Source organism: Setaria italica, chromosome VII (genome assembly GCF_000263155.2).
Source record: "Setaria italica strain Yugu1 chromosome VII, Setaria_italica_v2.0, whole genome shotgun sequence".
Taxonomy (NCBI): Eukaryota; Viridiplantae; Streptophyta; class Magnoliopsida; order Poales; family Poaceae; genus Setaria; species Setaria italica.
In genome coordinates, this window is record NC_028456.1 from 23,349,151 (window position 1) to 23,371,197 (window position 22,047).

Consider the following 22,047-nt stretch of genomic DNA (forward strand, 5'->3'; position numbering starts at 1 on the left):
GACCCAGGCTCTCACGCTACAAGGCGTACTCTTCAGGGCTCCCTCCCCTCCTCCCTCCAGTACTGCCGCGCCGCCACCACGCTCGACCTTTCCCAGAACGCGATCGAGGGCTCGATCCCGCCCGCGCTCTGCGACTGGGTCCCCTTCCTCGTCAACCTCGACCTTTCCTCCAACAAGCTCACCGGCCCGCTCCCCGCCGAGCTCGCGAACTGCCGATTCCTCAACTCGCTCAAGCTCGCCGGGAACCAGCTCTCCGGCCAGATCCCCGCCTCCCTCGCGCGCCTCGACCGCCTCAAGTCGCTCGACCTCTCGGGGAACAGGCTCTCCGGCCAGATCCCGCCGCAGCTGGGCGCCAACTTCAGCAAGGACGCCTTCTCCGGGAACTCGGGCCTCTGCGGCCACCCCGTGTCCTCGCGCTGCGGCCGCGGCCTCCGCAGCCTGGGGGGCGCCGGCCTCGGCATCGTCATCGCCGCGGGGGTCTTCGGGGCCGCCGCGTCGCTGCTCCTCGCCTACTTCTTCTGGCGGTACACCGAGAAGGGCAAGGGAGGCCACCGCCGCCAGAGGCGCGGGGGCAGCGAGTCGGGCGGCGCCGCCGTGGAGGACGGGAGCTGGTGGGCGGAGAGGCTGCGGGCGGCGCACAACCGATTGGCCCCCGTCTCCCTCTTCCAGAAGCCGATCGTCAAGGTCAAGCTTGCTGACCTGATGGCGGCCACGCAGGACTTCAGCACCAGCCACATCGTGGTCGCCGGCAGCTCACGGGCGGGGACGGCCTACCGTGCCGTGCTACGGGATGGGTCTGCGCTGACGGTCAAGCGCCTGCACTCGTGCCCGCTCTCGGAGAAGGCTTTCAGAGCAGAGATGGGGCGGATTGGGCAGCTGCGGCATCCCAACATCGTGCCACTGCTGGGGTTCTGTGTTGTTGAGGATGAGAGGCTGCTGGTGTACAAGCATATGGAGAGCGGGGCTCTCTCATCGGTGATGAAGAAGCCAGGGGAAGCGCCTCTGGATTGGGCGACACGGCTCAGGATTGCTGTTGGGGCAGCAAGAGGCCTTGCATGGCTGCTCCATGGGTTCCAGGTTCCGCAGATTCACCAGAATTTGAGCGCAAGTGCTGTGCTTCTTGATGAGGATTATGAGGCTCGGATCACGGATGTTGGGCTCACCAGGCTGGTCCGGATGGCACCTGGCGAGGGTGGCGATACTAGTCCATTCCTGAATGGGGACTTTGGGGAGTTTGGCTATGTTGCCCCAGAGTATGCTAGCAATCCAGTTGGTACAATGAAAGGCGATGCATATGCATTTGGAGTGATATTGTTTGAGCTTGTGAGTGGGCAGGAGGCTGCTGCTGTGGTAACTGATGTGACGGGCGAAGGGTTCAAGGGCACATTGGTGGATTGGGTAAATCAGCTCAAGGCTTCTGGGAGGATCAGTGATGTTGTTGATAAGCAATTGCGCGGAAAGGGCCATGACAAGGAGATTGATGAGTTCTTGAAGGTAGCTTTTGCATGTACCCAGCCTCGTCCGAAGGAGAGGTACTCAATGTATCGGGCTTACCACTCTCTGAAGAGCATTGGACAGGGCCGTGATGTCTCAGAGCAGTTTGATGAGTTCCCGCTGGCCTATAACAAGGAAGATTCTGACACCATGTAGCTGATGCCGATTGCGCATTGGATTGTGAAACCTTTTGGTGAGGCTCAATGATGCTATACAGCCTTGTTATGACAGGATCAGAGGCATAATGATTGGTAAGCCAACCATATTGAGGCACCAAAGTTATCGCTGGATGCCAGGTGGTCAATTTGATCGTTGCATCAACTCGGGATGCGATAATCACGTAAGCTGTAAGATCGGTTCGCAATTCTGTATCTCCTTTTCAGTTACCGCTAGTGCTTGTAGTATCTGTATGGAACTGTAATTCTTGATGTGCCTAAATCCTGATATCGCATTTCAATGTTCCGTCTTGGAACAACCAGCATGCTGTTGAGTCATTAGATTGGCACTTAAAGTTTCATTACCTTAATTGGAATCTTAGCAGTTAGTATCATCTGGGCCTTGGGTAGTTAGAAACGTTCTATTTCTTATGCTTAAACTGTCAGGAAGCTGCATACCCATGAGCCCAGATACTGTAGCTATAAATGTTCTATTTGAAACTTTGAATGCTTAAGCTTTCAACAAGCTGCTAACTGTGTGCTATACACTAGTGAACCTTGGGCCATCTACTTGTTGTGGTCTGGTCTTTGCTCTATATTCTGAACCTTTCTAATTTGGAAGCATCAGCGACAGGAGAAAATGGAACTTTCAACATCACCTCTTTGTGGGGGCAGTTCTTTCGGCTAATTTTCTAGTCTTATCTAGCTGGCTTTCCTGTTATATTCTGTCATTCCATGCTTTCTTTGATTTGAAAGTCAGCTCTCTGTGACATAACAAAGGGTAATCAATCCCTGATTCCCTGCGCACATGGCAATTCACACATAGTTGTCGCCATCAGCCACAGCTAAATTCTAAATTTGACCTCACCGAGTGATAGCGAGGGCTATTCGGTGCCTTGACTAGTCTGAAGTACCATGTTGAATCGAGACAAATTGAAATGTGACTGGAAGTGACAGCAACGATATTTGATCTTTTTACCCTTTGGGAGGAATTACCTGGGTGGAGGCGGACAAACAAAGGATTGCAGCTCGGATCGAAATTCGAATCACGTGCTTCGCTGGCCACTCCAGTCGTTGTACTAGAGTATTACTGTTGTTTTGTCCGCATTGGGAACAGCACGTTGTGGCCTAGCAAATGGCTCGGGCTGGAGACAAAAACAGCTGCACCCAACTCCTCGGTCAAAGCTAGTGGTAAAAACCAGCCATTTGACTGTCTTTGTACTTTGTAGTGCGCATCATTTTGTTGGGTTTCTTGTGGCATTGCTTAGCATTTCAGGTTGCACGATTATCTGGTTCTATAGGCTGTGTGGCCTGTTGAGTACTTGAGTAGTTGTGTTGAGTGATCTCACCAGCTGGCAAGGCATCCGCGGATCCGCTGCAGTGTGAGGACCGTGCATGGCCTCATAGACCAACATCTGACCTCCCCACAATGCACATGATGGGAACGGGGACCTACACGATGAAAGAATTGTGTGATCGTGAGCGAGCATGGATTATGTTGGTGCAAGGTTGCGCAGATTTTTCACTGGTTAACACGTGGGTGGATTCACGCCCGGATCGAGACTGGAGAGACTTATCCACGGCGCAGATGTGGTCCCTCTTTCTGCCTGCCTTGCCTGCGCACAGTCCGCACCACGACAGCGGGAGCAAAGCCCTCGTTGCGATCTGAATATTCTTGGACAGATGATACGAGTGATGAAGGACACGGCGCCCATCGGCCTTGCACGCGGGCGGGGGCATGTCGCCGTCGCCGCCGTCGGCGTCGTTGACTGACTTAGGGGGAGGAAGGACTTTTTCCCTGGCAGCGACTTCCTGGGAGGCCATGGAGGCGGATCAGGCCGGATTCTAATCTTGCCGTGTGGCTCTCGCAACCGCACGAGAGAGAGAACGGAAAAAATCGCCCTTCCCTACAAGAGAGGCTTAAGGTAGGTCAGAGAGCCTTTCAAAAGTAGTTTACCAAGAACGATGACCGTAAGAAAGGTTTCTAGAGGTGATAAAGGATGCGAGTTTGATATTCCAAATCGACAGCAGGCTTGGAAACTGGCAGCTGACGAGTTTCTCGCTACATGTAGGATCGTGTAATTCCGTTGCAGACTTGCAGTACTTGCTAGGAGTAGTCGATTAACTCAATTGACACTTCGGCTGAACAAGTAAACAAGAAATCAGGACTGCGCATGTGATTCCCTCGTATTTGCACCTCAGGAACCAGACCCCCCAGTCAGACAAACAATTGCCTCCAGAATTGACACAAAGCAGCCTAGCAACTGGAAGTCGGTGCAGGTCAAAACTTGTCCTCTTCAAATCGACACAACAATTCACTAAAAATGAGATGGAACACAGCTGCATAATGCCAATCAGTTCTCAGGGAGGGCCCTTCGAAGGTGCTTCTGATTTTCAGAGGCAACAATGTTTCAAAGTACACAACGAGATTAGCAACTACTTGGGGAGAATTTTCACTTGCTGATGTTCACGACAGAAGCCTCAAGCCATGAGAATGTAGCGAAGCTCAGACAACATAGCGGTAGGTGACGTATCTTCCAGCGGTCTCACTGGCACGGATGATCTTCACAACCTGCCCACGCTTCATGCCGTAGTATCTTGCTATTGGGTCTGTAATCTGAATCCGGGGAAGCTGCATCATAGACAGTTCGATATCATCAGAACACGAAGCATTGGCATTGGCAGAGGTCGCGATGTAACTAGGATGCAAGGACTTTGTTTCTTCTAATCACAAAGCAAAGCCTTTTTAGGCATGTAATGCTTGATGGAAGTAAGACATTAACACTTGCAAAGACCACCTTGAACATTATGCTTTAAATAAATGTAGGTATTGCAAGGAGCAGATTTATGATATTATAGGAAACCAGTTGCTCAGATAAAGACTCCGCGAGTAAATGAGCTCGGTAGCAGGGGCAGAGCCAGGACTAGATGATAAGGGCTGCCAAGTTGGTTGAAAACTACACTACAGCGTGCAGTTTTATTTGATATTAAGGTCTATAACAATAACTTTGGAGCACAAGATGTGGCTGTGGTCATTGCAGAGTCATCCCTAGTTTCACCACTGGTCAGTAAATTTCATTCTTAACACTATCCAACTTAATATGCACTGAAATCAGTTATCAGTCGACTAGTGCTAATAATTTTTGAAGGTATTATCCTCCGATTACATATTTGAATATCTTGTTCAGCCTATAAACTTTTTAAGATTCCTGCTCTGTGGTGCCTCCCATTCTCACCCACTCTTTTAGGAAACGAATAGGTAACCAAGCCATATAATACAATGCACTGGTTCAAATTTATACTCTTTTAGGAAACGAATAGGTAACCAAGCCATATAATACAATGCACTGGTTCAAATTTATATCCACAGGTCCGGCACTTTAAATTTTTCTACTAACATTTTACCAGTCGATACATGGAACAAGTTCTTTTGCTCTTTAGATCATATCTAATATAACTAATGCAGATTGCCAATTTTGCCTCACTTTGTCAGCTCCCAGTGAGTTAACTAAAATCAAATAGACATTTATGTGCTTTGTCAGTTCCCAATGAGGCACTGGCAGAGCTACGTTGAGGCCATAGTGGGCCATGGCCCCCCCGTCATAGAGCAATTTCCAAAGAAAGCACTCGCCTGCATGGCTGCATGTATGCATAAACTAGAGAGCACATCTGTTGTTCTGCATGGCCACATGCATGCTCTCTCCAACACACTAAACACTCTCCTATTCATTAGCTGCGTTCGTTTGGCTTCGATTAATTAGTACCCGGCTGCTATATTGTACTTGTTCATTGCATTTTTTGAACTCTGTTGTTGTGGGATCTGAGGGTTTAGACCCCAGGTATATTTAATTTAGAATGTGTCTAACCCGCCTCCAACTAGAATTATTATAAGTCGTGAGGGTTCAAGTCCCTCTATCCCCACCCAAACCCTCTTTTATTCCCTAACCATAGTAGTTATCCTTTTTTTTTTCTTTTATCAATGGGTTTAAGGTTCATTAGCTTTCTCATTCTACTCTTTCTTTCACAAAGGAGTGCGACGAGAATTCAATGAATCTTATGCTATTCATTAAATAGATGATTTCTTTTTTATTTGATAGGACTACCTCCCCCCCCCCCTAGGAGTTATCCTAACCATAGGAGTTATCCTTTTTTTCTTTTATCATGGGGTTAAGAATCATTAGCTTTCTCATTCTACTCTTTCTTTCACAAAGGAGTGCGACGAGAATTCAATGGATCCTATGCTATTCATTAATAGATGATTTCTTTTTTATTTGAAAGGACTCCCCCCCCCCCCCCCCCCCCCCCCCCATTCCAAATTTGGAATGGAATACTTTATTGATTTTTTTAGTCCCTTTAATTGACATAGATGCAAATACTCTACAAGGATGATGCACAAGAAAGGGTCAGGATAGCTCAGTTGGTAGGGCAGAGGACTGAAAATCCTCGTGTCACCAGTTCAAATCTGGTTCCTGGCACAGAATAAAAAAGGATCTACCGAATAGATATTGATACAAATATCTTTAGATGGATTGGGGGTACATATTCATTAATAATCTAGGTAGTATAGAGAATAATCTAGATAGTATAGAGTAAGTAGATAAATCTCTAAACACTTCTTTTTAGAAAAGGGTTAAAATTTCTGGATGTGTTTTCAATTCTGCTTCGCTTTCATCAGCTTTATTATGGGTTTGCCTGGGCGCTTTCTTACATGAATCATCTTTAAAATTGCAGATTTACACATGGCTGCTATATTCTACTTGTTCATTGCATTTTTAGGACTACAACACTCCCTTGCATATACAACAGATTAATCATTAGCTTGGAATTGCCCTCCCCCCCCCCCCTCCCTGATTTCTCCCCTAGCTCCGCCACTGCAATGAGGTAACTGATAAGAATATTTATCAGGCTGACAAGCTGAAAATAGCTTAAAGTTCAGTATCTCGTTGCTTCGTGCAATCATGGAAGGACAATCATTTTCCCAATTTGCAGACCCAGGTATTGTTTCATGCAAACACTGTACATAAAAAACTCAACCCGAAGAGTTTAACACAAGAACAAATTTTAGAATGACAATGTTTTCATAAACATGGACAGAATAGGCAAAGTTATCTGACCTGGGTTTCCTTCACGGTGTATCGTTGTAGCAGCATCTTCTTCAGCTCTGGTGTCAGGAGCTCGTGCTCCGGCACTAGGACATGCTCCTTAATGTTCACAAGAAGCTCAGCTTCCTGCACAGCCTGAGCATCAGGCACCCATTTTCGCAAGGAGTAGCGCAAGTGCCAATTCGGTAAAGAGGAATCAGAGAGCGGACCTGGAAGACCTCGAGATGGTACTTCTGGGAGACTTCCTGCACGGCGCTGCGTGCGAACGCGCTAAGCGCCTGCTGCACGACGAGTATGGCGGCGAAGACGTTCTCCTGCTTCATCTTCTCCACGTAGTTCCTGATCGTCTTCACACCGGGCTTGGGCTCGTTCGGGAAGAACACGTAGATCTGCAGGGGGGGGACGACAGACGACACGGCTAGGATTACGCTGCTGCGGCGGCGGAAGGGGCGAAGCAGGGGCAGCGGAACAGAGGAGGGACCTGGTCGGCGGGGTCATCCTTCTTGCAGCGGTTGATGACGAGGTCGTCGCGGCGGACGGGGTCGCCGTAGCGGTCGATGAAGGCCTCCCTCTTGAGGCCAATGTCGGCTTCAGTGATCAGGTACCCGCGGTCGCGCAGCATTTGCATCACCGTGCGACGGATGCGCCACAGCCGGTTCGTCTCCCCCTCCGACGACGCCATCGCCCTCCGTTTCCCGCCAACTTTTCCGCTTCCCTCCGGTGGGTTCTGAGAGGGGTCTTGCGGGTCCGGGGAGACGCCGGCGCGGGACGGAAGGCGGGAGCGGCGCACGGGTGCCGGCGGGTAGGGTTTGGGGCGGGGGTTTGGCCGTTTGGGGAAGGAGACGCAGCGGCGACACCGAGCGATGAGAGACAACGGGTCCGAGCCGTTTCTGGATGGTTCGGCTGTGATGGCGGTTTCGATTGGGCCGCATTAATCGTTAATGGTGGGCCGACAGGCAGGCGGATTTGATTCCTCGCTGGGTTTTTTTTTTCCCGGGGTTTTCTCATTCGGGCTGGATGGGCTAAATTCGTCTGCCGTGACAAGCCCATTTTGTGACCGACCGAGACAAATGTTCTTATCAGTTAACAGAAGTTCAGTTCAACTCAAGCACCTGATTAAAGCGCGTTTACTCAGATCACAGCTGGTGTGCAGCTAGTGAAGGTATGGACATCTGTGTTACTGTGGACATTACCATGATGCTACATTCAGAGGAGTACATTTTACAGTTACACCGGCCGAGATGCCGATCCTCATCAGCGGAAGCTCCACTTCTTGAGCAGGCAGGTGAAGGCCTTGGTGAACCTCCTGGACCCCGACCTGCGCAGCCGCGGCTTCTTGCCGCCGCTCGGCTTGCCGGCCGCGGCTGGCGTAACGGCCAGCACCATCTCCTCCTCCTCCACCCGCTGCTGCTGCTGCGCGGCCGCCGCCTGGCTCGCCACCTCGCGCAGCTGCACCCGCGGCTGCATCTCCTCCAGCTCCCGCTGCCGCTGCTCCCGGAACAGCCTCAGCAGCCGCTGCGCCTTATCCCGGGCCCTGGCCGTGCCGTTCGCCGTCACGGACACCAGCGCCGGGATCACGCCCTCCTGGAGCACCGTCTGGCTGCTGCCCTCGTTGCCGCTGCAGATCACGTACAGGCACGACACGGCCTTCTCCATCTCGCCGGGCTCGCCGTTGTCCAGGATGAGCACGATGGTGCCCACCATGGCCGCGTCGGCCGCGATCTCCGCCTTCCCCGCGCGGGTCAGCGCCAGGTTCAGCAGCACGGCGAGAGCCTTGTCCGTCCACAAGGACGACGGCGCCAGCACGGCGCGGAGGCTCTCGATGATGCCGGAGGCCATGAGGAACGGGATGTTCGGCGCGTGCAGGGAGAGGTTGTACAGGGTGAGGAGCGCGTCCAGGCGGCAGGTGTCGCTCCGGGAGCAGTCTTCCCCCAGGCCTTCGATGAGGAAAGGGATGGCGTCGCTTGAACCGATGATCGCCTGCGCCTCGGAGATGCAGGAGAGGTTCAGATACATTGCGATGGCAGCCTCGCAGGTTTCAGGTTTCTGTATCATCTGCTCAATCAGGGGGATAACGCCAGCTGAGAGCAGCTGTCTCTTGTTCCTGCATCCAAAACGCAGAGGTGAAATGATGAGGGCAACTGAGTTCAAGTCGTTTAGTTATGATTGAGCAACAAAGCAAAGTTGATATTTACCTGTCATTGCTGACAGCAAGATTGAACAGAGCCATTGTGCCAACCTCCTGAGATTGCACATCTTCTCTGAAGATAGCCATCTTCAGAAAATGGATGAGTGGTTCAGTAATACCATTAGCACCAGCATAGTCCCTAAGTTCATCGTCATTCTTTAACAGGAGCCTGATCTGCTCGACCAACTTATGTCGCTCGTCTATACTCTCATCATTGTTCTTGTTCAACACACGCAGCCACTCTTCACATATCTCAGACACGGTCTCCTTAGAGTTCTGATTAGACCATTTAATCACAGAGTCCTCAACTTCACATATCTCAGATGTGGCCGAGCACTTCTCTGGAGTGACTTCATCTACACGGATCTTGGATGTGGCCTCTGTGGAGTTCTGACGAGAGAATTTCTCCACAATAACCGCACTGTCTGACTTGGCGTCATCCTTTGCACTTGTGTCTTCAAACAAAACCGTGTTAACGCCATTAGTCACCAGACATGTGCTACTTCTCAGGGATGAAATCCTCAAATATTTTAGCTTGGGAGATTCCGGCGCTGCAGATGGAACTAGAACCCCATTCTGTTCACACCAAGATGCTATCAGACCCTTAATGCAGTAATTGGGTGTCACCGAGAGCTGGGGCAACTGTTTGCGAGTTTTCGGGCAGGTTGTGTTCCCACTGTTGAACCATTTCTCAATGCAAGCTCGTTCGTATGTTTGACCAGATGCGATAACAACAGGCTCATACATAAGCTGCAAGGAGATTGGGCACCTCAATTCCTCAGGTGGCAATGGCATGCTCCCTGATAACCCTTTAATCTGTTTCAAATTGAAGGAGCCAGCCCTTGGAAGTTGCCTCTCAAGTGCCTGACAGTTCCCATGGAGATCAATTGAGCTGGACAGTGAACGATGGAGACCAATTGAGCTGGACAGTGAACTGGAGGAACAAGAAGGGCTTGAGCACTGGGAGTTACTGCTATCTGTTATTTCTCTCTTAAATATGTTCGGGTATTTCCTCATGAGGTGAAGTAGGTAGGCTGCAATTGATTCCTTTTTTATGTCCTCCTCTGCATGGGCTCTCTCAAGCAGCTTTCTAAGTGCCCTTCTTTCAGTAAGAGCTGCTGTCGATGATGTAATACCAGCCCGGAAAGCAGTTTGGCGGAAAAATTCAAGTTCATTCTCATCAAGGAACCCATTGAATTTTGATTCATTCTGGATTAGATGATTCACTTCGTCACCAACTTGCTTTTCAGACTGGTCCAAAGAAAAATCAGCTTTATCCAGCTCTTGTGCAATCTCAGTGATCTGCAATTCCATGAGAAAACAGTATCTAAGTTAAATCGAGATGAAACATTTAATGGCTGTAGCATGCATCAGTAATCTCTTCATCAATAAGGAGACCATATCAAAGGTATTAAGGTTTTGAATATAACACTGAAATATGCTAAGACTATGGTACTTTTTAGATCCTTGCAATAGAGAAATAATGCAAAACTGTAATCCCCTGAGGATTAACGAAGCCATTAGGATCCATTAGAATCTGTAGCAGAAGTTCTAAATATATATGGTTCAACAAAATAGCTGGCAAAACCAAGTTTATGCAAGATTATGGATAACCTTAGAACCTATTGCTTCCGGAATCGTTTCTTCCACTTGGTGAAGACTTTCCAGAAGTGCGTGTCTTGAATTCTCAAATTTTGTTAGAACGCATTCTGCTGTAACAGCCTGCAACGCAGTGTTAAGTAAACACGTTGCATTTAATAATAAACAAAAAACTGTCAAAACTTGTTCTCTTTCATGAAAGACAGCTAGCAAATTTGCCAAGCACCTATATTGTTATCCAACTAGCATTAGTTACATGATTTACAAAAGTAATTCATGTATCCACCCTTTATTCCTTTATCACTTCTCATTTCTCAAACTAGGAAATATATAACACATACGAAGATTATATACCAAATAAAGTTTGCTGCACTCTGAGCAATACTGTAGCAAATTCTTGGCTTTTTCAACAGCTATGCTCAAGGAACTCAATGCCAGGAGTCGAGAACTGCATCTTGGTTTTGTAGTCTCAAGGGCAGTAATGGCATCCAAAACTTCATGCACTACTGTGTAAAGTTGGTTGCATAGTGCTCCATGTAGCTGCAAAAAAGGCAAAGAACAATCCAACTAAGTCTACCATCCTAATACCTAACATTATTAAATAAGAAAAGGATATTTTGTAAGAAAACATCAGGAAATAGAAGGAAATAAAGGGGAAGATCTACAGTCCTGTTATCTATCACACTTACCGACTTATAGGAAATAGAGGAAAATAAAGGGAAAGATCTACAGTCCTGTTATCTATCACACACTCTTACCGACTTATTGTTTCATAATATTCACATAAACACATTTAATATGATTGGCCTAAATTTTTGGTCGAAATATTGGTAATACTTAATAGGGTGAACTTGTATTCTCAAAACTGAAGTGACTTAAATAAACAAGCACCAAAGGCAGTAGAATGTAAGTACTATATCTGTGTCCTGTACTCCTGTAACGTCCCTATGCATAAAAACAGTCACACAAACAACAGGACTCCAATCACACCAACATTATAAGCATTATCGCCGTTAGGTGAAATGAGACATCAAGTGGATTACCTTCCAATTGCCACCGACAATAAAGTCCCCGTCGACCTCAAGTCTCTCCATGGTGTTCTATTAGTCAAATTTCATCTGGCAAGAGAAGGATGGGGTCAATTTCAGTCCACCTAAAGCAATTAGTGCTAAGCGCAGATATGTGATGTCGAATCAAGAAAAATAGTGTTCACGTGTATCCTGCAATTGTATGTTCCATCATTTAATAGAAATCTCGAATCCATTACCATCACCATGCATGCAAACTGGTTTTAAAAAAGCTATATTTTTTTACAACAGCAAAAGTATACTAACATATGAAGTGCAAAAGTTGCACAAAGATGAAAGAGAAGACACATATCTTGTGACAAAGAGCAAACTTTGATGCAAATAAAAATGAATTTCAATGAAATGAGGGTAACAAAAAATGGCTTCGAATATTATATTAATTATTTAATTACAACGTCAATGACATTAGGACCTGAAAGGAAAACATATCAGCAGTTACACCGAAACTGTCCGAAGCTGCAGCTCCAAACTAATTGAACATCATCAGGAAGCATCACCAGGAATAGGTGAAGGCAACATATCCATGGCTTGCGAGAGAGCCAGACAGGGCAGTTTGTCATAACAGAACTGTCAGCTAATATATGGACAATGATTCAAATGCATATGCTGCCCACTGATCAGCTAAAGTAAGATAAAAATTCGTTTATTACAGGCACACATACACAAGGTAATTTTTAATCGCTTATACCAAAGTTCATACATTTCTAGAACAAAGGGTAGGGTTTGCAGGCTAGACATTCTAGTTACAATTTGGCCATATGTTGAAGAAAGAAATTGGTGAAACTGCATTAACTTTTGAGGTACACGAATCCAAACATGACCCAGTGCTGCATACTTTTGAATCTAGAGGGCAAGCACAACACGTTATATGATTTAACAATGAAATTTAGCAGTATTTGCTGTTTAATTGAAGGAATTGTACTGCCTATTGCCAAAAAGTTTGGATACGAAGAACAAATTCAGCATTCTGACAAACCAACATGCCTAAAGACAACAGACATTGCAATCCGATACCAACATTCAGAAAAATGCATCGGTTCAGGCTGAAGAAGCAAATAGAGATATTATAATCATACCAGAGGCGAACCAGGTGGAGGAGGAGCAGGCCTTGAATCTCTCCATGACCTCGACAGCTTCGTTGACCGGGCTCCTTGCCCACCCTGGCGACGCTGTTTGAGAGGGAACAAAACACGGGGAGGGGAACAAGGGGACGATGAGAAATGCCTGGGCACCGTGTTGAGCCGCGAATGGCGCCCTGACGGTCCCGAAGGCTGCAGACTGCCATTGTCGTCGGGGTCCGGAAATTCTGCGCGCCGCTCCGGCTAAATTTGGGACGAGGCTCCTCTTCTCCCGCCCCCCTCGCGGAACCAGCGAGGAGCTGGCTGCTCGGAGTCAATGGGCGCCGCTGCATGCCGTGCGCGCCATGACCCCATTGACTCCAAGCAGCCAGCATGCGACGGCGTGGCGCCGCGTGCTCAGCGGCGGTCCGCGTGGGCAGGTGCAGCTGCGGCCACGGGAAGGGGAGCGGGCAAGGGGCAACTGCCTAGGCCGCTGGGGCGGCTGGGGTGAGAGAGCGCTAGAGCGGGTGGAGGCGGCGGCGGGTGATACTAGTTATAAACAATACCAGTTAACTTTTAGGACATCAGCTGGTTTGCCCGAGTGGTTAAGGGGGAAGACTTAAGATCTTCTGCACTGAAGTGCGCGTGGGTTCGAACCCCACAGCCAGCAGTCACTTTTTCAATTTTTCTTTTTATTCCTAATTTGCAGCCAGTATATTTTCTTTTTTTTTTCATTTTCCTTTAGTTTGCAACCAGTGTGTTATTTATTTTTATTCTTCTTCTTTTTATTATATTTTGCAGAATATGAACAAAAAACTTCACAAGATAGCATCTACCCCGGCTACCAAGAACTTGCAAGGAAAATTCTTGAAATAGTAGTAGCTTCAATTTTTCGTTTTTCATTCATAACTTGCAGCTAGTATATTATGTTTTTTCATTTTATTGCAGAATATGAAAAATAAAACTTCACAATCTAGCATCCACCACGGCTAGCAATTTGCAGCCAGTATAGTATCATTTTTTTCATTTTTCCTTTGGTTTGCGACGAGTGTGTTATTTTTTATTCTTCTTCTTTTTATTATATTTTGCAGAATATGAACAAAAAAATTCACAATATAGCATCTACCACAGCTAGCCAGAACTCGCAAGGAAAAATCTTGAAATAGTAGCTCCTTACAACTTAGAGTAGCCTAAGTCATCTTGCAATATCTAAGCCTCCCCTACTCCTCCTTGATTTTTTTTTAAAAAAAACTTCTGCTCGTCCATATGAAACAACACAAGAGCTACTTCTAGCTTGAAGCTAAACACTAGATTGAATGAATACGAAAGCTCTTGCCCAGTCTGCCGATCAAGGTTGGACCTTCCTTGGACGATAGACGATATATCCTAGCAGCTTTCTTGTGGTGAGCGAAGTACATATGCCAGCAGCCACCTTTTCATGCTGTCCGGCAAATGCGCAATGCCGTTGTGTATATAGCGGTCAAGAACCCATTGTAGCAAATGTTATCTCCCTGATGGATGATGATTGCCGCGGCAGGTGCATTGCTCCTTGTCTTGCTTCAGGGCCTGCGAGTGGGTATAGGAAAAATTCAGTGTTGCCCTGTTGCAGACTTGCAGGTAGGTAGCTAGAAACTAAAGCAGATTTTTGTACAGAATACTGATCACTTCTATAAGTCTACGAAGGCATAATGAACTTGGGATAGATTGAACAAGATCACTGTGCAACTATTGGGGTGCCCACTGTGATGCTGAAACCATGGAGCTGCACGATCCGACGGTTTCGTGTGTGTTTTCCTCTCTAAACAATGCAGTTGGCCAGTTGCGAATCAAAGTAGCATGACAGGCTCGTTTGTTTCTGACAGTGTAAGCGGATCGGATCACGTATCTACATACCTGCAGCTCGCTCTGAAGTCCTCTGATGTGATCAACTGCTAAGTCCAGCATGTCCGCCGTACTCGTTTGCTGCCACATTTTAAAGAACAAAAAAGTTAAGATTGAAATGTGGATGCCTGTAAATTCGAAAAGATAGGCTAAATAACAAACAGCTACATGTAGAAACAAAGACATCATATCTACGAGCACGGGTACTGTTTACAATTGATCACCTTGTCCATGTTAGGCACAAGGGCCTGCAGCTTCCTGAGCTTCTCGCTGATCCTTGTTCTTCGCTCCTGCAAAATCATTAATCACATGCCTGCTGAGATTGGGCCTGTTCGAATAAACCAAAATAAGCCGTAGCCGGCTGTTCTGCCGGCTTTTTTTTTTTACTTCTCTCAGTTTTTACTGTTCAAACAATAAAAAAAAGCTAGCTGCGGTTTATTTGTAGCCCAGCCGAACACAGCCAAATTAAACTTAGATAGTGTTCATGCTAAGGTAACATAAACGCAAAGAGAATAAGATTACAGTATTTGGTGGCGGAATGGCTGATTACTTGGTTGCACTCTGGTAATGTAATCAGATTACAGTGTGGATGCTATATCTAATTACGGTGAGGGAGGAGGGGTAACAAGCTTGTATAGATATTATTTAGGTAAGGAATTCAATTACAGCTTCAATTGATTACAAACCACCGCAACCAAACATATGTAATGGGATCCGTTAGCTTCAGTAATCAGATTACGTTACATTTGCGCCAACCAAACACCACCTTAAATACTCTCCAAAAGCAAAACGGATGCAAGTGCCAAGATGCAGAAGATCATCTTTAGCTTGAAAGACAGTATGACTATTATTATATATTCTGATCGAGGTACTCCGCTATCATGCCTTGTTTCAGAGTTTCCTTTAGCACAGCACATTGCATGAAAACTTCTTATATTACTACACCACCGCATGCATGGCATCATCATGTATACCAAGAAGATGATCTTGGGAATTGGGATTTGGAATAACAGACCATGTTTAAATACATACCCGCTCTGCAATGCTCCTCGGGTGCGTGGCACATCCACGCTTGGCTCGTACTCTGAATGGAACCTGATCTTGCTGCATCTGCAGGTATTTATCCATGCCCGACGTCTCCTTCGTCGCGCCAAACTGCATGCACAGATCCATTAACATGAAATCATGCAGGTGCTACACACAACTAATTTAATTTCTTCGTGGCTCTGACTACTTGTAGATCAGTATAACCTCATCTAACTGATATTTCAGACACCTTAACACATCGTGCATTTTTTTTAATAGAAGAAAGGTTGTGAGAGGTGCTACCAAAAGCCTAGCATGTTTGCTTATATAGGAGTATATTAGAAGGAGACTAGGAGGATTGTAAAACACGTGCAATTACTGATATCATGTCAGCATATCCAGTGTGGCTTTCTCACATTCTCTTTTATGAATATGATAATATATGTCCAGAATTCTTTCAAGAAAATCCTTTCAGCAAGGACATGCAGAACATATGTAAAACATATATACTTGCTGAAAGAATTTGCCTTAGTAATTATGAATTACAGGTACTTCTCTAATGGGTTCTAATTTTCTTGAAATTACAAGTAAGGATGTAATAACCATCATAATTAATGGCAAGAAAATTAACATCAATTTCATGACAGATAGTACCTGTAATTCATAGTTACTAAGGCTGGCTATGATGTCATCATTGTTGTGTATTCCTGCATTGCTTGCCGGGTTGGAGAACACAATAGAATTTGAATCCTCCCATGTTCCAATTGAGAACCCATTAGAGGAGCGTGCTACACTGTTGGTGGTGATGTTCTCTTCAGAGTGGCCACTACCATACACATTATTGGTGAGATCTGGAATTCCATCCTCTGAGATATGAGAGAGGGTTCCTTGTCCGGCTAGGTTCATGGGGGACTTCATCTTCTTGTGATAACTACTCGTTGCATGGTGAACATCACCACCAACTCCAACTCCAGCTCTTGCACTAGGAAAACCTGCTTCCATAGATAAAACAGAGTCAAGATATCTGTCATAGCTGATTGTGTTCAGGAAATACTAATACTGAGTTAAGTAGCTAAATTTTATACACGCTGTATGCCTGTATGTATAACAAGCAAGTAGAGAAGTGGCAAGTGTTTACGTTCCCCAAAGTTAAGCCTCATATTGACAGCATAACTTTATATATTGAGACCAACCCCTACTTCACTACTATAATAATTCAGAGTTCTATAAACACATGCATATACAACTGATTTAACTAGGTTTCATGAAAATAGTTTATTTTTTGCGAAAAAAATGTGCCACAGCTTCAATTATTAAAATGAACTTCCTATGTTAGTTCCGAAATTATTTTTGGCAAAAAAATACGAGTCTACTATGCTTTCAACTGTCCATCCCAACATCTTACCTTGCAACTAATGAGTCCTAATATATTTGTAAATTAAATCACATTCACACTGCAGAAAAGGGGCAGTAGAACTTGGTATTAGTTTCAACTTTCTTGTAGTGATAACTTCTAATCAGCTATATGTTGTCTCCATTTGTTTGGCATCATATAGCTTTAACTTTATATGGTTAACAACATCTTCAATAAGTTGATCAAATTTCATTGGAAGAGGCTGGTCACGTTTGTTCCTAAATAATGCAGCTGTAAGTTAATTAAAATCAGACTAATCATCTGACATACATGTGATACATATAAAATAGTTAGTATGATGCAGAGTTCAGATTTAGTTAGGAGTTTAATTCATTAATTGTATAATTTGGCATACATACTCTTTACATATGAAGCTTTAGAATTGTTATTCCACACGTTTTTTTACCAAAGACGAGAAAAAAATCACTGTATCTCATTTGTGCAAACGAGCTTTGCATTTTGGGTCCTTCCAATCTATTGTTATTTCTGTGAAAAGTTTCATCAACCTCACAGCCTGTTGTTCGAACTTAATATTAAGTCATTTTAACCTGAAAATATCCACGCAGCACAAATATTTGCACAGTATGCCCCTAGACCCTAGTTATGAACTTATGATGAATTTCTTATCCGGTGTGTCATGTATGTGCCGGCGTCAGCAAGGAGAGGTCAGCTGAACCTAGACATGCGACAGCATCGCAGCCATGCTGGTCCCCGCGTGCAAAGGTCAGTGGGGCCTAATATATTCAGTCAAGTGGGAATTACTTGGACACACTCAGAGCAAGTTGTTTTGGGTCTTGGACGACTCAGAATCATCTATAGTGAGCGGTTTGGGCCCCATGCAAAGCATCCATACTGCACAAGTGTTCTAAACTTCTAATTATTTAAGGAAAAGTGATCAATAATCTCTATAGAGTAGTCATTTTGCCACTGCATTTCGAGTCACTGATTTTGCGACAACTCATTCTGCCTCCTATATTTAAGGAAAAGTGATCAATAATCTCTTTGTATCAATAATTATTGGTCAGTAATATCACAACTTGTGACCTAGCTAGGAGTATATATGAGGAAAACAACTGGACAAACTACATGTGCAAAAATAGCAGTTATTTTGTAAAATAACTACAAATGAGCGAGAAATCTGATGTTCCTATGATTCTATTAACTTGTTCTACAACATAAGTTCACAATTGTGAATGAGAAATTTAGATGTGACAAGTGTATACGTAGCCAAAATATTCCGATAGCTTTTATGTTATTTGACAATTACTATTATTTGCAAAGTTCCCATTCTAAAATAGTATCTTGAAAATGTGGTAGGTGTGTCCAATCGTGATGTTGATATTAAATTATAACGTATGGTATAATTTATTGCTACAATATATTATTTTTTATATCTAGTAGAGGATAGACATTACACGGCTAGTGGTCCCATGTAGTCCCACGTAGCCACTAGGAGTGGCTCAACTTAGACAAAAGCGGAGAGCAGAGACTTCAACCTCCTGGTGCAAGTAGCAGCTATGCATAACTTGATTATACGTTCAAGTACGTACGGGTAAGCAAAATCTGAATTAAGAAAAGGTACGCAAGAGATGGCTACTGCATCCACAAACCCATGAGCCCACGCTTTTCTATGCAAAAAAGAGAGGGTCCTACCATGGAAAACCATGGTAAATATGCAGCCCCTAGTTTTTCCTAGCCAGCCGGTTTCAGGCAACTCCAATGTGACGCCTCCACATGAACCAAAGAAAAAGAAAAACGGATACAATGTATGAAATCAGCAGGCTGCCAAATCAAATTTGGTTTAACAATAAGAACATATATATGAATGAACTACCCAGTTGCACGTGTATTATATTGATTTGTTTTTTTAAAAAAGAGAACCTCTATAAGTTTCTGATGAACTAACTGGTAACTTTACAGGTTGGGGCCTCTTGAGATCATAGGATTCCCAAAACGCAGGAACAGGAAGAACACATGATTGAAGTTGCATGTTGGAGTGTTTGGATGCAATGCATGAATTAAAAAAGGGAAATAGGCACAGAGGAACGATTTCAAGAGAGTGGCTCTCATGTTAGATTTTCTTCAAAATTCCAATAATCCGAGTCATTCCATAGGATTTCAGGATGGTCGATCCTTTGCTACAACCAAAGGGGTCCTTAATGCATGTGATCTGTGTGGGACAAGCGTTGAACAAAGCCTAACATACATTATGGTGGATCACAAGGATAGATATACGCATGATCTTGTCAAACATAGTTATATTTGTCGAGAGAGTGTTCTAAATGAGCATCTGGAGTAAATTATGACACTTGAATTTTGTTCTTAAAAGGTAATAAAGCATGCATATATATGCCCTATTGTCATTAACAAAAGTCTGAAATAAACATCAAGCTTGCCTCTGACCGTAAATATATAGTAAAATGTTTTTGTTTCCAAATTGGGCAAGAAAAACATTCTATCCACCATGCGCTAACAATAGCTTTTTGCCCACTAATATAATTAAAATGGAGCAGGATGCCACTACCCCCAAAATCAAGTAATGCAATTGCGCCACCAGCTGCGTCTCCCGGAAAGAACGAAGAGCACAAAAATTGAAGCTCAAATCTCTACCTATATAAACACACATGCGGTGTAAAGAATAAGGAAGTAGGCATGCAGCAGCCGCTGCGCAAATGTATTGGATTACTACATTGCTCGGATCGACGCTGATGAGAGGTTTCGTTCATGTTACCTCTGCAGAGGCAGAAATATTCCTCAGGACTCAGGACTCAGGACACTCGAATCGATATCAGACAGGATAAGAGAATGGAGAAGACAGACAGGTCGAAAGAAAGAAAATGATGATGTTATTTCCTGTCAGACAGAAATCTAGGAGAGAATTCCAAAAGCGAGATTCGAAGGAAGTTCGAAATGCCAATGACACAACGACATAGATTAATTCAGTCCACATAGCTAGCTCATCAAGAATCATGTGAAGTTTGAAGAGAGTAAAGAGAGCAACGTTTTTGCAGTTTCATGTTGTTGCGGGTGGAGACAAACAAAGACGGGAGAGCAGCAGCAATGGCACTCACCGTTATCCACGACGGGACTGGAGAAGAACCCCGGCGGCGAGCTGCTGTGCCGCGGCAGCGGCGCCGCCGCCGGGCCGCCGTCCAGCTGCTTCCCCTCAACGCCGAACTGGTGGTAGCGATGATGATGCACCCCTTGCCCGTGCCCCAGCGAGATCTCGCCATGGCCGCCGTACCGCTCCTGCCCCGGCGCGCGGTCCCCTGACGACGGCGGCGGCGGCTCCCCGCCGTCAGGCGCCGGGAAGAACGCCCTCACTGCCGCCGCCCCCGCCGCCTCCGTGGGGTCAACGACGAACGGGAACTGCTGCCCGCCCTGCTGTGCCGAGCCGCCGCTGCCGTAGCGCAACCGGGCCCGCGGCGGCGGCGGCGGCGGGTCCATTCCCGCCGCGCGCGCGCGCGCGCGCGCTCCCCACCCACGTTCGGCGGCGCGGGCGCGGCAGCTAGCTAGCTTGTTCGAACTTTTCCGGTCGTCGCGCCTCACGCGGTAGCCTCTTTAGGTCTGATGAGGTGGGGAGGTGTTGCTTTTCTGCGTGCCGCCAAGCGAACGCAGCCAAACTAGCGAGCGAGCTGAGCCTGAGAGCAACCAACCAACCAAACACGCGACTGCGCGTGTGCGTGCGAGGAAGCGACCGGATTGGTGGCTCGCGACCTGTCGTCGCGCCGTCGCCGGGAGGGAAAAATATACGGGGCTCCGGGGGCTCGGGTCACTGCGCTCGTGACTCGTGATCCGCCGTGAGCCCCTGACCCTGGTGTGTGTGTGTGTGTGGTGGTGGGGCTCTCGGCCTCTCTCGGGGGCCCGGGGGCGTGTGGTGGTCGCGTGTTGAGCTGTGGCGCGCTGCGGCTGGGGCTCGTCGTGCCTTCCGGCCTTGGTTGGCTTGGCCTCTTCTTCTCTTCGCCTTGCTCAAAGCGGCAAGTGGGGCGCGCGGCGTGGGAAGGAGGGAAAGGTGGCCGCCTACGAGGCACCGCGGCGGCCGATGACGGGCGGACCCCGCGCACGCATTTGGAAACCCACGGCCAAAGCCGGGACCGGCAAACCGAGGCCAAAGCCAGAAGCGGCCGCTGGCGGCCACGGCGCCGCGGGTTGACGGGTTCAGTGCACCTCACGCGACGACACCCAGCGAGCTCCATCGGCTGGGAGCGCATTGCAACTTGCTGTACTGTGAGTAGGTGGTCTCTCCTCCCAGCAACCCGCAGCAACTTGTCGCTCGTAGGTGGTCGATCGGCGGCAACTTGTGGCGTTAGTTTTCCGTGCGGCGATTGAGAGCGCCAGGAGGCTTGACCAAACTGTGGGGGTTGACTCCCCCACAGAGGAGACGATGAACGCACGCGCAGTCGCGGTGTATTCATGGTTCAAATATCAGCCGCTTGAAACTTTTGCACGCTAACGTGGAAATTCCAGCCTTCCAGGACCCATGATGATGGGACACAATGTCCACGAGCTTTCCTCTCTCGACAGCAAGTTGCGTTGTTGTTCAGCGTACTGCGTTCTGTACTACACTGCGTGTGCCTCATCGACAGTCGCTTGACATTCGCGCCGCATCGACAGTGTACTGCATTCTGTACTACTGCCTCTCGGATATGCATGCATGCCGACAGGCCAGACAGCAACGACCTGCATGTTCATCAGTCCTCCTCTCGAGCAAAACACGGTGAAAGCACGACCCCGAAACCACACACACACACGCACAGCGAAACCGGAAACTGAGCCGCACACAACCGGAATTACATTCTTCAGATTGCGGCGGTAGTAAACCATCAGGAGAGGCTAGCTACTGGCGGTAGATAGGCGTGTGACAAGACGTGGCACACTGCCATTTCATCAAGAGATCGAGAAGGAGAGAAGCACGTGCGCCCTTCCTCTCTGGTGTGTGTCCATGGTGCATCCCCCCTGGGAAGATGCCGGATGCAAATGGGCAACTGGCCCTCTTCTTTTATCGCCAAGTTGTGGGGGGGGGGGGGGGGGGGGGGGGGGGG

At 46.8% G+C, this 22,047-nt stretch overlaps 4 protein-coding genes and 2 non-coding genes across 6 annotated transcripts in view; 3 read left to right on the forward strand and 3 right to left on the reverse strand.

The window, feature by feature from the left end:
• The window catches only part of LOC101786927 (probable inactive receptor kinase At1g27190), an 8,251-nt gene extending 6,231 nt beyond the window's left edge, over nucleotides 1-2,020 (forward strand). Inside the window, exon 2 of the mRNA XM_004978033.2 lies at nucleotides 8-2,020. Coding sequence (XP_004978090.1) covers nucleotides 8-1,650 — 1,643 coding nt within the window. The 3' untranslated portion in view covers nucleotides 1,651-2,020. The remainder of the gene's footprint in view (nucleotides 1-7) is intronic.
• A 1,847-nt stretch (nucleotides 2,021-3,867) lies between these two features.
• On the reverse strand, nucleotides 3,868-7,624 carry LOC101775203 (DNA-directed RNA polymerases II and IV subunit 5A). Its single transcript, XM_004975962.3, has 4 exons — nucleotides 7,233-7,624; nucleotides 6,961-7,140; nucleotides 6,764-6,877; nucleotides 3,868-4,281 (listed from the first exon to the last, which is right to left on the reverse strand). Exons 1-4 carry the CDS (start codon nucleotides 7,431-7,433, stop codon nucleotides 4,156-4,158), a joined length of 621 nt encoding a protein of 206 aa, XP_004976019.1. The 5' UTR covers nucleotides 7,434-7,624; the 3' UTR covers nucleotides 3,868-4,155.
• Nucleotides 6,052-6,124, forward strand: TRNAF-GAA. Its single transcript has one exon. It is a non-coding gene; the product is annotated as a tRNA-Phe (tRNA).
• A 225-nt stretch (nucleotides 7,625-7,849) lies between the features above and the next one.
• LOC101775607 (U-box domain-containing protein 6) lies at nucleotides 7,850-13,177 on the reverse strand. Its single transcript, XM_004975964.3, has 6 exons — nucleotides 12,703-13,177; nucleotides 11,582-11,656; nucleotides 10,893-11,078; nucleotides 10,554-10,661; nucleotides 8,947-10,241; nucleotides 7,850-8,855 (listed from the first exon to the last, which is right to left on the reverse strand). Exons 2-6 carry the CDS (start codon nucleotides 11,630-11,632, stop codon nucleotides 8,006-8,008), a joined length of 2,490 nt encoding a protein of 829 aa, XP_004976021.2. The 5' UTR covers nucleotides 11,633-11,656; nucleotides 12,703-13,177; the 3' UTR covers nucleotides 7,850-8,005.
• Nucleotides 13,178-13,271: 94 nt separating this feature from the next.
• On the forward strand, nucleotides 13,272-13,354 carry TRNAL-UAA. The gene has a single exon. It is a non-coding gene; the product is annotated as a tRNA-Leu (tRNA).
• Nucleotides 13,355-13,795: 441 nt separating this feature from the next.
• On the reverse strand, nucleotides 13,796-20,716 carry LOC101753198 (transcription factor bHLH128). Its single transcript, XM_004978034.2, has 6 exons — nucleotides 20,077-20,716; nucleotides 16,246-16,583; nucleotides 15,598-15,720; nucleotides 14,790-14,855; nucleotides 14,578-14,646; nucleotides 13,796-14,250 (listed from the first exon to the last, which is right to left on the reverse strand). The coding sequence occupies exons 1-6, from the start codon at nucleotides 20,450-20,452 to the stop codon at nucleotides 14,188-14,190; spliced, it is 1,035 nt and encodes a 344-aa protein (XP_004978091.2). The 5' UTR covers nucleotides 20,453-20,716; the 3' UTR covers nucleotides 13,796-14,187.
• Nucleotides 20,717-22,047: the final 1,331 nt, after the last annotated feature.